Source organism: Falco naumanni, chromosome 7, assembly GCF_017639655.2.
Source record: "Falco naumanni isolate bFalNau1 chromosome 7, bFalNau1.pat, whole genome shotgun sequence".
NCBI lineage: Eukaryota > Metazoa > Chordata > Aves > Falconiformes > Falconidae > Falco > Falco naumanni.
The window spans coordinates 27,367,156-27,380,417 of record NC_054060.1 but is presented as its reverse complement, the minus strand read 5'-3'; the positions used below and the strand labels follow the sequence as shown (position 1 = coordinate 27,380,417).

The 13,262-nt window shown below is 44.6% G+C and overlaps 1 protein-coding gene across 2 annotated transcripts in view; it reads left to right on the top strand.

The window, feature by feature from the left end:
• MAP4K5 (mitogen-activated protein kinase kinase kinase kinase 5) overlaps positions 1 to 13,262 on the top strand; it is a 72,531-nt gene continuing 59,269 nt past the window's right edge. The window contains exons 1-2 of one of the 2 annotated variants that reach the window (XM_040602452.1): positions 1 to 217; positions 541 to 743. In XM_040602452.1, the coding sequence (XP_040458386.1) occupies positions 636 to 743 (108 nt within the window). In that variant the 5' untranslated portion in view covers positions 1 to 217; positions 541 to 635. The remainder of the gene's footprint in view (positions 218 to 540; positions 744 to 13,262) is intronic. The other variant, XM_040602453.1, reaches the window with a different exon arrangement.

Sequence of the window (13,262 nt, the reverse complement as noted above, 5' to 3'; positions counted from 1 at the left end):
GTCGGCCGCGCCGTGGCGCTGCGGCGTCGCGGAGGCCCGCTGCTGCCCCGTCCCGACCCGACCCGACCCGACCCGTCCCGGCTCGGCTCGGCTCGGCGGGGCCGGGCGGTGCGTGCGTGGGGGCCGCGGCCGCGGCTGCGGCTGGGGAGGAGCGCTGAGCTGCGGCGGCGGCAGGAGGCGGCGGCGCTCCCTCTCCGGCGGGACAAAGGGCGCGCAGGTAGGAGCCGGCCCGGCCTTGCGGCGGGGCCTGGCTGCGGGCGGGCTGGCGGCTGCCCCGGCCGGCGGCGGGCGGGCCGCGGCGCCTCCTCAGCGCCGGCGGGCCGGGACCTCCCTCGCCACTATGGCCGGGGCGAACGTTCCCCGCCGGGTTCGGCGCTTCCCCGTTGCCGCAGAGACACCCGGGAACCGCTGCGAAGGGCGCTGCCCCCGCCGCCGGGCCGCCAGCGGCCGTGGCAACCGCCCGCTGCCCGCCTTTGTCTCGGCGGCCGCGGCCCAGAGCCCGCCCCGGGAGCCCCCCTCAGCCAGCGCTTTCCGCCGCAGGAGCAGTGGGCCGGCTGCCGCGCTGGGAGGAACCCCGGCCGGCGGGGCGAGGCGGAGAGCGGCCGCTGCTCCTCTTCCCGCGGCGGGGGCTGGAGATGGAGCCGGTGGCGCGGCCGAGCGGGGATATCCTGAGGCGGAACCCGCAGCAGGACTACGAGCTGATCCAGCGAGTGGGCAGCGGCACCTACGGCGATGTCTACAAGGTGAGCGGCGGGGCCGGGCCCGGGGCGGCGGCTGCGGGGGCTCCCCTCGCGGCCCGGCGGCTCCCCTCACGGCCCGGGGCGGCGGCTGCGGGGCTCCCCGCACGGCCGGCCCGGAAAAGGGGGCGCCCCTCAAGGCCTGGGACTCCCTTCGAGGCCCGGAGCAGCGGCTGCGGGGCTCCCCTCACGGCCCGGCCCGGGGCTCCCCTCACGGCCGGGGGCACCCAGCGGGCGGCGGGACAGAGCGGCTCTCAAAAACCTGTGGACTCAGGGTTTCCCTCAGCGTCAGTTTTCCCTCTTTAACGCTTTTATTTAAAAGGATTGACTTCTTGCAAGCATTGAAGGGTCTGCCTTACCGATCCCCTCACTGATTTCTTAGAGGTCTCAACTGGTGAATACTGCGGGTGACACTTCTAACTGCTAAGGAAGGGAGAGGAGACCTGTGCTACCTGCTTCCAGAATGCACCGGTTAGAGCACCTGATTAAAAGGGTGCGAGTTTATCCCTGAGGTTAATAATAGCAGGCAAAAGGCAGAAGCAGATTAAAGCTCTTCCGAAGCTGGAGCGGAGTTACATCTCGTGGTAGGGTTACAGCTGCAAATCTGGTGGATGCTCGTGAAACGGTGCATACTGGTGCTCACATCGCCAGAACCACGGCCACGGGAAAGAGAAGGAGCAGGCATGGCGTGTGCCTCTGCCTGCCTCTCTGGGAAGCATGAGTCGTTTCCCCAGACATCAGGGATGCTGGGCAACTTTAGGGGTTGGGTTGCTTATAAAGACTGTCTTTGGTAACCAGAGTTTTCAGCCACATGGGAAGCCTCACTGCAATGTTTTACTTTGTAATGCTGTTGAGCGTGTTTAAAATAGACCTGACACAACCAGCTGTAGGAGAAAAGGTGTGTTACTCTGCCACATGAAAGGCAGCAGTAATTGCTCATGCTGGGAGTAGGGCTCTCCGCTAATGTTCAAATTGAAGTTCTATAGATGGATCTTGTTCCCACCACCCCTTTGAAATAGTTACTTATGGCCTCAGGGAGTTATTTTTAAAAGTTTTCATGGTGCATATTTACCTTCCTTTTTTTCTTCCCTTTTTTTGTTTTTGTTTTGTTTTGGGTTTTTTCTCTCCTAGAGTGCTTTGCACAGATCAGTTGACTTCTTTGCTAGGGAATCAAGCTCTAAATCCTTCAAAAGGGCATTTCAGGTTTCGTCAGTCCAAACCTCAGCATACCATGAGCTACTTTGGTTGAGTATGCCTTCACAGTACAGGGCTGCACGACAAGAATTAACTAGCTGTGTTGCAGAGAAGTATTTTGTGTCATCTCTTTGTGGAAAAAGAAATATTCTGCTTCTTGTTATCCTGGTAATTAGTGGAGTGCTGTGCTGACATGTCATACAGCTTCCGGTTCCGGAGCTGGTTTGAATGCATGGCTCTGCTCTGTGCCATGTAAACATATCCCCTTAAAAAAAAAAACAACAACAACCCAAAACAAAACAAAACAAAAAAACCAAAACCCAAACCATAACCCTCCTCCCCACCTCCATTTTTTGGGTTATGAAAAATGTGTCTTCTGTTCCTGAAACAGTTTCAGATAGGAATAAACCCAAACCTTCTCATAGTGCAACCTGGCAAATTTAAATTGAAGACTTTGGCAGTCATTTCAGACGTTGTTATAAATCTTACACAAGTATAAAGTGAATGAGTTTAAAGTAGTTTGAGAGCCTACATTTGTTTCTAGGTCATTGGTGTGCTCTTTGTTTTCATAAAGCCCTGCAACAGGGAGGACCTGTATCAAGGGAATACTGAATCAGATGGCCCTGGCTGTTATGAGAAATAAGCAAAGCAAACTTATTTTTAAAAGTCGCTCACACTATGTTAGTTTTAAAAGTAACTAAAGTAAACCTTTTTTCTTGAAAGGACTTAATGTATAAACATTATATTTTATTTTTCTTAGTTCATGGCAAGTCTCATCTTGCCACAGATGGCACGTCTTGTGCTTGATGCGGGCTGTCAGTAGTGTTTATAAAATGAATTTCTTAGTGAATATCTGATTGTTGTTATGTTGCAGAGCTTGGGCAGAGTTTGCTAGAGAGTGCTCTTAAATTAAAATGGAATTTTCCTCTCACCTCTTCAAGTGGTTTCTTTGCTCCATCGCTAATAATGAGTCACCAGTGTCTTCAGCACAGTTGGTCTTAGGATGTCTAAATGAGGCAGCCTTTCTGATTGTGGGAGATCTGCCTCTTCCTCAGATGCTTTTTGGTGGTCGTGGTTCATGCCTCAAATTCTTCTTGGGGCATTTGGTAGCTTTTAGAGTAATTGGTTCTTTTTTGGATGTTGAAGACAGAGGTTAAGCAAATATTTGTGTTCGCTATTAGGTTACAGAAGAATATTTAAGACCTTTCTGAAAATCTCCTACCCACTTTGCTTTTCATTACTACTATGGAAGCTTAAAACTGAAATGTGTGTTTTCAGTGTTTGTGGGGTTTTTTTCTCTTGTCTGTCACATGGCACACAATGGTTGATTGTAGGGTTGCTCATAAGTACTGGATTGTTGCCATTGTTTTAATATTCTCCCCTCTCCCTGCCCCCCCCCCCCCCCCCATTTCAGGGTTGGGGAGAAACCATAGAGTGTGTTCTTATCTATTCACAGTGTGTAAGTAGATCCAAGTTTGGGTCTACCGGTGTTGGAAGTACAATTTCCATTACAACCCTGACGTGTTAGTTGTCATCTGTATTGGGAAAGCTTTTTATTTTCTTTTTCATAGAGGATATTACTTCTACTTCTAATCCATTGGAATAATTTACCTCTCAAAGCATCCTATCAAGCTATCTTAAATCACTGACTTCTGAAAGAGGCTATAATAATGAAGATTGGGTGCTCACCGGGACTTAATAATATGCTGACAGTATTTATTTTTTTTTTGTCCCTACTCCTTGGCAAATGGTTGGCATCCTCAGCATTGTATCTCTTAATGCTGCAAAGGCAAGGTCTACGAGAGTGAGATTTTAATTTGGCTTTCCTGGCAAGATTTCTGTTTGCCCTCCTTGGTCATATACATGAATATCTCAAAGCAGTATTTAAAAATGAGGTAAGTTTATTCAGCACAGTCATGCTGAAATAGACATTGTGTGTGTGGTTAATGCAGCAACACCCAGCTGACCAGTGTCTTAGAGCAGAAAATGAAAAAAGCCACTAGAAACTGTAAATGGAATTTAATCTCCAGCACTAGGAAGTGGCCCGTCAGATCCCATCCCAGGTAAACTCTCCTGGTGTGGTTAGATGTTTCCCTGGATGGTATTTCATGCCAGCATGACCTGTCAGTGAACCTGCAGCTTTTCAATAGGGCCTTGTAGTGTAATTTTTATAAGGCCAGTTTTGATACAAAGTTCACATCAGCAGCTCTGTAAGTGCATGTTTCTGCAGCCCATGAGATTTTGTGGAAGTAGGTGGAGTAGTGGAAGACTGGCCCATTTGGATAGCTTGTGGGATTCGGTTGTATCAGAACATCAAGTCATTTAGTTTATGGTTATTTGTAGATGTTAACGTCCTGAAGGAACTCAGAAAATAAGTGCTGCATTAGGGCAATCATTTACTTTGGCTATATCTTACTGGGATTTCCTGTGTGGACTTTCTAGTTGAGTATTTATTGTTGAGTTGGAATAGGTTTGGTGGAGAGATTTAGGGCAAGTAATACCCTGTGTCATGGCAAGAGATGTGGGGTTGCCGCCCCTTGCACATAAAAAGGAATTTGGAGTCTTTGACTACAAGATGACTAGTAAACTGTCAACCTGTTGGCTTTGCTGGGGAACAATTCCACTCGCTACTACCTCCTCTGTCTCCTTCTCCCTCAGCTACACAAGGCTTGTTTTTTTTGTGGTTTTTAATGCAAGTGCCCCAAACAGAGTTTTAACTAATCTTCCATTTTTGGAGAAGGGGAACAAAAGGATGGTTTATGTAGACTTGTCTTTTTGAAAGCTCTTGTTTGGCAGCTGAGCCGAAAGATGATGCGTTTGCGCAGCCCAGCACCCTCTGTATGCTGCTTCTGCAGGGTGAATAGCTGATGTCTGTCCTTACTGAGAGGATCAAATATGATCTTGTGCGGCAATTCTAAAGCTGTCTTGTTTTGGTTCTTCCAAGCAGGATTGTGAACAGTGCTACAGTAGCTTTCTTTAGAAGTAAGCACAGGGGGTGAGAAATATACCAAATTAATAGCAGAAACTACCCGTAAACAAGAGAGCCATTTTTATTGAATATCATGGAAATTTCATTCCTTCTTGAGTCACCTGCTCAGTCTCTCTTCTCTTGGGGTGGGTTGGTTGTTTTTTTAATCTCCTGTACCAGATAAAGGCATTAACTTAGAAGAAACGTATGCTGGTTTGCCGCTGATCACTGCTGCAGGAAAATAGTGAGTAATGGAATGGATCATGGCACACAGAGACTCTTGCTCAAATACAGTTTAAAAAAAATTTTTTTTTTCTTTAATGGGCGCTATTGAAGTGGGACTCTGTCCAGTTTGAATCAAGTTTCGGCCCTGCTTGTGTCATTAGTGCCTTATTCTCAGAGTTTTGGAGTATAATTCCTGGTGCAAAGGCTGTTGAGAACCTGTATTTGATATTTTGAAAATAATTCTTAATGTCAGTCTAATTTCACAGATCATGAGTACTTACTGGTTAAAACCTTCTACTGCTTAAAGTCAACAGGTTAAAAATGGAGTATTATTGCTTAGTATATGGCTTTGTTTCAATACCAGAGTACAGTTATGGCTATGATAATTTTTAATCACATACTCCCGACTTCATACAAATATGTTTTAGCAGCTGCAGACCAGTTGGATTGGCCATCCCTGATTCAGCACTGCTGTCCCTGGTGAATATACATAGCTTATACATATAAATTACTATAAAACATCTGTCACGTTGGAGGATTCCACTCCTCCTTTTGAGATCAAAGCCTTCTGGTTAGCAGTGTTTGCAGTAGCCATGCTGAACTCTTAAAGTACTCTAGGTTTTCCATATGAAGGTATTTAGAGTGGCATCAAACCAGTGGTTGCGAGTTTCTGTTGCTGGAGTTTCTCTTCTGGGAAATTGCGTGCTTTTCTTTTAGGATGCGGTCAGTAGGAGATATATATGTATTGCTGAGAACTAAGATGCTCAGTGGTTTATTGACAATCTTTGTTAGGATATTCAGGAGCTGGGGGGAAGCCCTCGCTTTTCCATGTGTAATATTTGTAAGGTTTTTTTTCTTATTAAGCACTTGATCTTTGTTGTGGAACATTCAAAGCTGTTTGGCTTTTAAACATTACCTCCCATTGCTCATGTTTTCTGTTAATGGTAGGTTATGTGGTAGAAGTAAGAGTATTTCTCCCTATGTCTGTTTCTCCTTGTCCCTTACTTTCAAAAGCAGGTAGTCTCAGAGGTCTTAAAAACAGGTCTGATTTCTCTTCCAGTTCTTTTGAAGGGAGTTGTCCTCCTGGGTTAGGTCCTCTGAGGAGCCAAAGAAAGAGTGATAGTGACTTCTCAGTGTGCTTCTGTCAAGTACCAGGGCCGTACCCAGTGTCTCTGAAGCCAAGGAGGGACTGAGAGTCTGTTCTGTTGAGTTTATTGTCCTCTTGGTACCAGCCTTGTCTCTGATGTATAGTCTTCCATTGCAGTATTAACTGTCTAGTACTTATCCTTCAGGAGACACTCTGCTGGGTAGATGATTTTGTTATTCCTCATTTATTTGTGGTACAATCAGTGAGGGAGGCTGAGGCATCCTGCGGGACCTGCACAGGAAGGAGTTAACTAGAGCACGTTCTTTTGTTCCCTGCATGTTGCACATGTTTTTGGAGACCAATGTCGAACACGAGAGGTGCTGTATATGTGAGCTGTGCCTTTTCTGCCTTGCACCAGAGCTCTGTTTCAACGTGAGCTATCCATTCAGAGGAAGTGAATAGTGCAGTTCGAACATCCCCTTTGAAACGCACACACTACCCACCTCCGCAACAGCAGAGGAAATCTCTGCAAAGGAAGAACAGATCAAAGATCAGAACATTTGCATACCAGTATCTACTTCATCTTTGTCTCCAGAAGATGCAATGATCATTTTCATTGCCAACGTGTTTGGATAACGTTGATGTGTCCAAGATTTATAACATAAGGTGTCTGAGTGATTCCCAGTTCCATCAGCAGAGGTGCGTGGTAGAAGTATGCAGGTCGTCCGTGTCAGAGAGAATAGCTCTTCCTGTTAGCAAGGCCATAGCAGAGTTTGCCAGCATATTTTGCTGACACCAGCAGCTGTCCATCCGCCCTGCAGCTGGAAAAACAAATATGCTTGCCACCTTTATTCATGTTTGGCACCTGGCTTCTTGGTTATGGCTGTGAATGAAAAGAAGCAGCAGCATCAACCCAAGGTGATTCCATTTGAGAGCAATGCAAAACAGGTAGATCTGCATATTCATAAAAGTTGTTCTTCAACTCAAGGCAACCTCATGCCTTGCATTTTAGATTGTCAAGACTTTCTTACACTCTAGCACTTTGTTAGGATTTCAGATTGTGTTTTTCTTCAAGAAGTTAGAATAGTACTTTCCAAATTTCTGAAGGATTCCTAGAATAAGAGCACTCAGTGAGATTTGGTAGATGCAGCAGCCTTTGAACTTTTTATTTGAATCCTAAATGCACTCAGGACCACCAATCAACAAGAAGGGCAGGGTATTTTGCTGAAGATCTTGCATTTGTGATCTATAAAACCAGATGCTGCAGTGCTTTTAATGGGAGTAGGTAAATACAGCAAACCTGAACTGACAGTAGTTGAAAAATAGCAAGACAATTTATTCCACCAGCCTTTGCCAAATCTCCCTGCAGAGTGTACCTAGGGAAGGGGTATTGCAGAAATAGTTTACCTGAACTTCCCATTTGGCTTTTCCAAGTAATCTTTCTGACAGGTTAACTAAATCTGTCTAATTATAATGAAGGGGTGTCTATATTATGTGCTACCACGTTTTCCTCCAAGCTGTGGTTTGCTGGACTGGAGAGCGTGTTTTCACAGGCAGCACCACACAGCGTATTTGTCATGCATCTCCCACCCCCTTTCCCTTTTGTCATTTGGGAATCTGTTCAAGAGTGGCTTATCTGAAAAATGGGGGTCCCTTCTGTTTATCAAAATAGCAGAGCAGGTCTACTGAGATTGAAACACCTTTTAACACTGTTGCCACCTGACCAGCTCAGCGAAATTGGTGTCTTCCTCTGCTGGATAATATTTAGCCTGTTGGCACTGTTTTGAGACCCAGATCTGCCTTCTCATGTGTTCCTCAGTGGCTGGCCTGCAGGAAGTGTCTCCATCACGTGAAGATCTGAGGCTACGTGTACAGAGACTGGATAAACTGCTCTTCCTTCCTAGACTGGAGGAAAATTTCAGTGTTTAGGACAGAGAGGTTTCCATGCTGCTCTTTGGCTTTCTGAATCCCTTCACTCAAGCATTAGAGTAGTTAATTTTATCCAGCATGGTGGATAGTGTCTGCAGGGATCATCTTTGCTGCTCAAAGAGCCAAAGCTCACCTTCCCCTGTGGTGGATTGAAAATGCCATGCCAAGAAGCCACAGCTTGACCATGTCTCTGGACCTCTCGCACTGTTTTGGTGAAAGGAGGTGTGAGCAAAGGAGTCGCTTCCTGATTTCTCCTTCAGTTGGGACTGGAGGTCAGGGGCAAATATGTTTTGTGGGTGCTGTTTCCATACTGCCCCATCAAATCCCAAGGAAAGGGATTCAAGAGGGGATGTGGTTACATAGAAACATGAGGAAGGGGTGGGGAGGCATTGGGGAAAGGGCTAACATCTTATCTCTGAGTCAGTGACCACTAACAGAGCTGTCAGACACAGGACACTGAGTTCCCTTTGCTCTGTCAAGAGATAGTCGAATTATGGGACCAGTGCATTTAGCATCACAGATCTCAGAGTTGCTCACTTTTGAGACTGTGGGACACTAAGATATAGTTTGAGCAGACACTGGTTGTCATGAGCAGGCAGTACGTCATGAGCAGGCAGTAAAAAATCTGGAATTTGTTGCAACGGAGAGAGAATTAAGAAGTGCCAAGGCTTTTGTTCCATAGTCTTAGCCTCTCCCAGTACTTTTTCCTAGTCTGTTACCCTTTATATTGGCTGTATTTGTTTTCACTGACTTCTCTGCTTCTGAAGATAGTAAAAAAGGTAGTGTGAGATGCACTCAGGGGTAGCCCTCGGAGCTTTGAGCTGACCTGCAATCCTGGTGGTCAGAACTGCTGTGTTTATTGAGCTGATCCATCCAAATGGCATCTTTAATGCCATATTTGATATTTTGGCATGCTGGAATTCCTCTTCTCCCAGGTCTATTTGAGTGTCTTCTGCATGAATATAGTATATAGAAGGTTCATGTTTTTGTAGAGATGGGGAAGGTTTGTCTGGACGTTTCCAGAAAGCTGAATGAAACACCTTTTCAGGTTAGTGTGAACAGCTGGATTTGTAGCCTGTTGAAATGTGAGTTTTGAGACATTCCAGAAAGGCAGGTGCTGTTTCTCGTCACAGAGTGAAGAGGTCATTTCAAGGGGGTTCTATTGGCTTATTGGTAAAAAATCGTTCCTGAGCATTCTTGTAGTGCTTTCCTGTACAGCATTAAAGATGTCATTTCTTCTCACATTTAATGGGCTAGCCCACCCCAAGAAGCTGTTTTTGCTGTCTTGTCAGCTGCGTGTGTGGCTCTCTGCTGATCATTGCTATTGAAGCAATATAGAATTGTGTTACGTTTGCCTTAACTCGCTGTTTAATGTACAGACATGCAAGATAATAGTTAAATTATAATCACTAGGCTCCCAAAGATGTTTGGGAGATTTAGTCATTCATCTTACGGGAAGATAAGTGGTAAAGTCTCTTGCACAGGCACAGAAAAGTAAACATGGTAGGTAGAATAAAGGTGGGGCCATACCATCTTTGTCTTGATCAAACTTAAAGAATTAAAATTTGTCAGCAAGCAATGCCTAATAAGTGCTCATTGCTCTCCAGTGATTAACAGTTTCAGGTTATTTGTGTTTATAAGGGGTTTGAAAACAGCAGCTGAAATTTTTCTTTTGATGCATTTGGTCTACGGTGGGGTAAGGGAAGGAAAGTATTTGATGTATCACTTGCAGGTATTCACAGCTGTATTGTCTGTCAGAGGCATGTTGTTAATTTAAATATAATGATAGATTCTCTTAAGCAGCTGAGATCCCTCTTCGTTTCACTGTTTTGTGAAAGAAGCATTGCCATTTTAAATACCCCCTGCCTTAAGAGGATGATTTCTGTTGCAGGGGAGGATAATGATACGGTATGTGGAGGGAAGGGAGCTGAGCTAACTCAGCTATGTGGGCACCGCTTTTGTAGCATTAGCGGCTCATGAGGGGTGTGGGTTTCTGAGGCTGGGCAGAGTGTATCTGCATAATCAAAATACCCTCACCAGCATGCTATTTAGCAAGAGTCTGGGTCTGTAATTGGACAGGAGAAGCAGTTTCTGATAATGCTGTTTTGTTTTGTCAGGCAGGCATGTCGGTGTTTAAAGCACTGTTTGAGTCCTGATCCTCTGCTGCTTGGTTAATTGTGAAGAGGCACGACTAACTTTCTGATTAACATAGTGCCTTTACACCTTTGCCAAACAGATCCTGTCTAGAAAGAGTCTGTTTTTTAAATTTGGCTCACAATATCAAACTGAGGACAGAGGGGCTTAAGAGGATGGGTATGGAGATCTTGGGAATGTTTTATGATCTGTCATTGCTTCAGCAGTCACAGCCAACCACCTCTTTAGGGTACATGAACATAATTTTTTCCTTTTTCTCATTCCGTGGGTGTTGAGGTTTGTTTAAATCCTGCAGTGGGATGTCTTGAGTACGGACGGACTGTGCTGGTTTGAGCGGCAAAGTTAGCTCCTGCAGAAGTGGAGGAGGACAGACAGGCTGTGGGTTTTTTCCATGAAAGTGTGATATGATGAAATTCTGAGAGAGTTGAAGCAGTTGTTGCCTCTGTTTCTCCGAGCTGTGGTGCTTCAGGCAAGGTGTGGAAAGTGTGTGAGATACTGCCTGCTGGCCAGGCTAGCTGCGCTTGGTTTGCCCTAAGAGAGATGTGGTGCCAGGCTATTTACTTATCAGCTTTATCATTCCCTGGGATGCAGCCTCACGGGATGCTGAGTTCATCCTGATGTTTCGGCTTTGGCCCTCCTACTCCCATGGTTTCATTACTTCACATCCGTATGTATCACTTTAGTTAGCTATAGGAAACTTTTTGAAGCTTTAGGTGGAAATTGCATGTGATCCCTGCGTGGATGCCCTTTGATTATGTGGTGAGTTCAATCTCTGCTGTTTGCATGCGGAGAAGGGCAATAATGATATCTTAAGCTTCCTGCAGGTGGAATATACTTGCAGGATATATCATATCTTGCAGAGATGTTATAGTATGTGTAATATTACACATGACAGCTAAGGGTTTCTACTTAAGCATGTAGCTATAATCTGTTTTGATTTACAGGACTGATTTTCATTTGTTCTTTGTGTTTTGCCTGCTGCTGTCTTACCTAAGGAAAAAAAAAACAAACAAAAAACAACCCACAGGTCAGTGTTTTACTTCTTGCACGTCCCATGGCTTACTCCTCTCTAAGTGGGTGTGCTGATCATCAGATCTCCAGCATAGTAGCTCTTGGGAATCATAGACTGGTTTGGGTTGGAAGGGACCTTAAAGACCCAGTTCCCACCTTCCACCACCCAAGGCTGCTCCCAGCCCCATCCAGCCTGGCCTTGAGCACTGCCGGGGACGGGGCACCCACAGCTTCTGGGCAACCTGTGTCAGTGCCTTGCCACCCTCACAGCAAAGAATTTCTTCCTCATATCTCATCTAAATCTACCCTCTTTTTAGTTTAAAGCAATTCTCCCTTGTCCTATCACTCCATGCCCTTGTAAAAAGTCCCTCTCCAGCTATCTTGACTACAAGGATGCTGAGGACTGAATGCACGGCACAGCTGAACTAGCCCTTAGGGATTACAACCTCATGCTAAGAGGAAATCTTATATATGTAAAGAAGTGACTTTCCCTGCACTATGCACTCTGTTGTGCTTTCTAGAGCAGAGGGTGCTTGCAAGCTGCGGGGTAATTTTGGGAATGGGGAAGGAGTGGCTGCACACAGTCCCTATCATGATTTCCTCCGGCTTTGTCAAACACATTCCTTAGTGGTGTCTGGCTCAGGAAGGCTGGTCCATGGAAAATCCACACAGCTGCTGAAGGGAGAGGATTACATTTATTGGGGGCGGGAACTGTAGACTTTTGCAAAATCGGAGAGCGGATTGTCAGGCGGAGCAGCTTCCTGGGATGGAGGGGCATTGCCTAAATAGCCTCTGGGGTCAAACAAAGGCGAGTTTAAAAACTTGTAGAAACAAAGAGGAGTAAGGAAAGATGGAAAATGTTCTCAAGCATATTACAAAAAAAAAAAATTTCTTTACAATTCCAATTAAATCATCAGGCCTAATTTACTGTAATATTGTGATTTCTGTAGCATACATATTATTTGAACAGTATGGGTTTGGTCCATGTTTTAAAGAAAGTTGAACCAGTAAACTGGCCAAGTGCTTGAAACCAGGCTACTGAAGTGAAACTGATGTTTGACAATTGTAGATTAAGCTGTAGAAAAAACTTGTTTCTTATTTTCAAGTTACATCATTTAAATGAGTGGATCAGTCAAAATTGAGAAAATGATTTTTAAAAAAAAGAAAAATCAAAGCCGTTTCTTTTCTCTCCTCCATTCTGGCTAAAAATAAGATGTGAGAGGCTATGATAGCTGTAAAATCGTGAAAGATATAATCTCTTATGAAATAGCAGCATATTTCCTCTCTTAATCAGCGTAAGTGCAAAACATATACTTAACCATTCTCATGTATGTAGCACACTTTAAAATTGCAATTTTCCTCATTAAAAAGCTTACAAAAATGTCATTTCTGTTTATTTCAACAGAATTCCAGGCTGTGGTTTTTGAATTGCCTACTGAATTAGAAATATTAATGATCACTATTTCATCATCATAAGATATCAAATTAAGATTGTAAATAAATGTTGGGTTTAATTCCAGTAGAAACAGCTGAACAGTGATATTGTCCCAATAGTCAGAAAGAAGCAGATACACTGAGCTATGTATACACATGTACACAAATGAAATCGAGAGGATATCATTATGTCTTACCCATCTTCCACCCCAAGAAGGTGACGATTGATAAAATACAAGTGCAAACCAAAACTTATTCTTAGGACAGAAAAAGAATCTTCTCACTCCTATTTTTAACTAATTTTCCTTTAACTTCTTTGATTTACACAGCTGCTTTTTTATTCATTCTTTCAGTTCTGATCCCTGCTTTATTTAACAATAACAATGACAAAGAACAAAATGCTCAGACCTATTTTCTTCATGAAGACAATTTTGTAGCTTGTTCCTTTTACTTTTGTAACTGAGTTCATCTCTGAAGAATTGAAATTTTAAGGAGGCAATTACTGAACAGCTTTGTTGGAGTT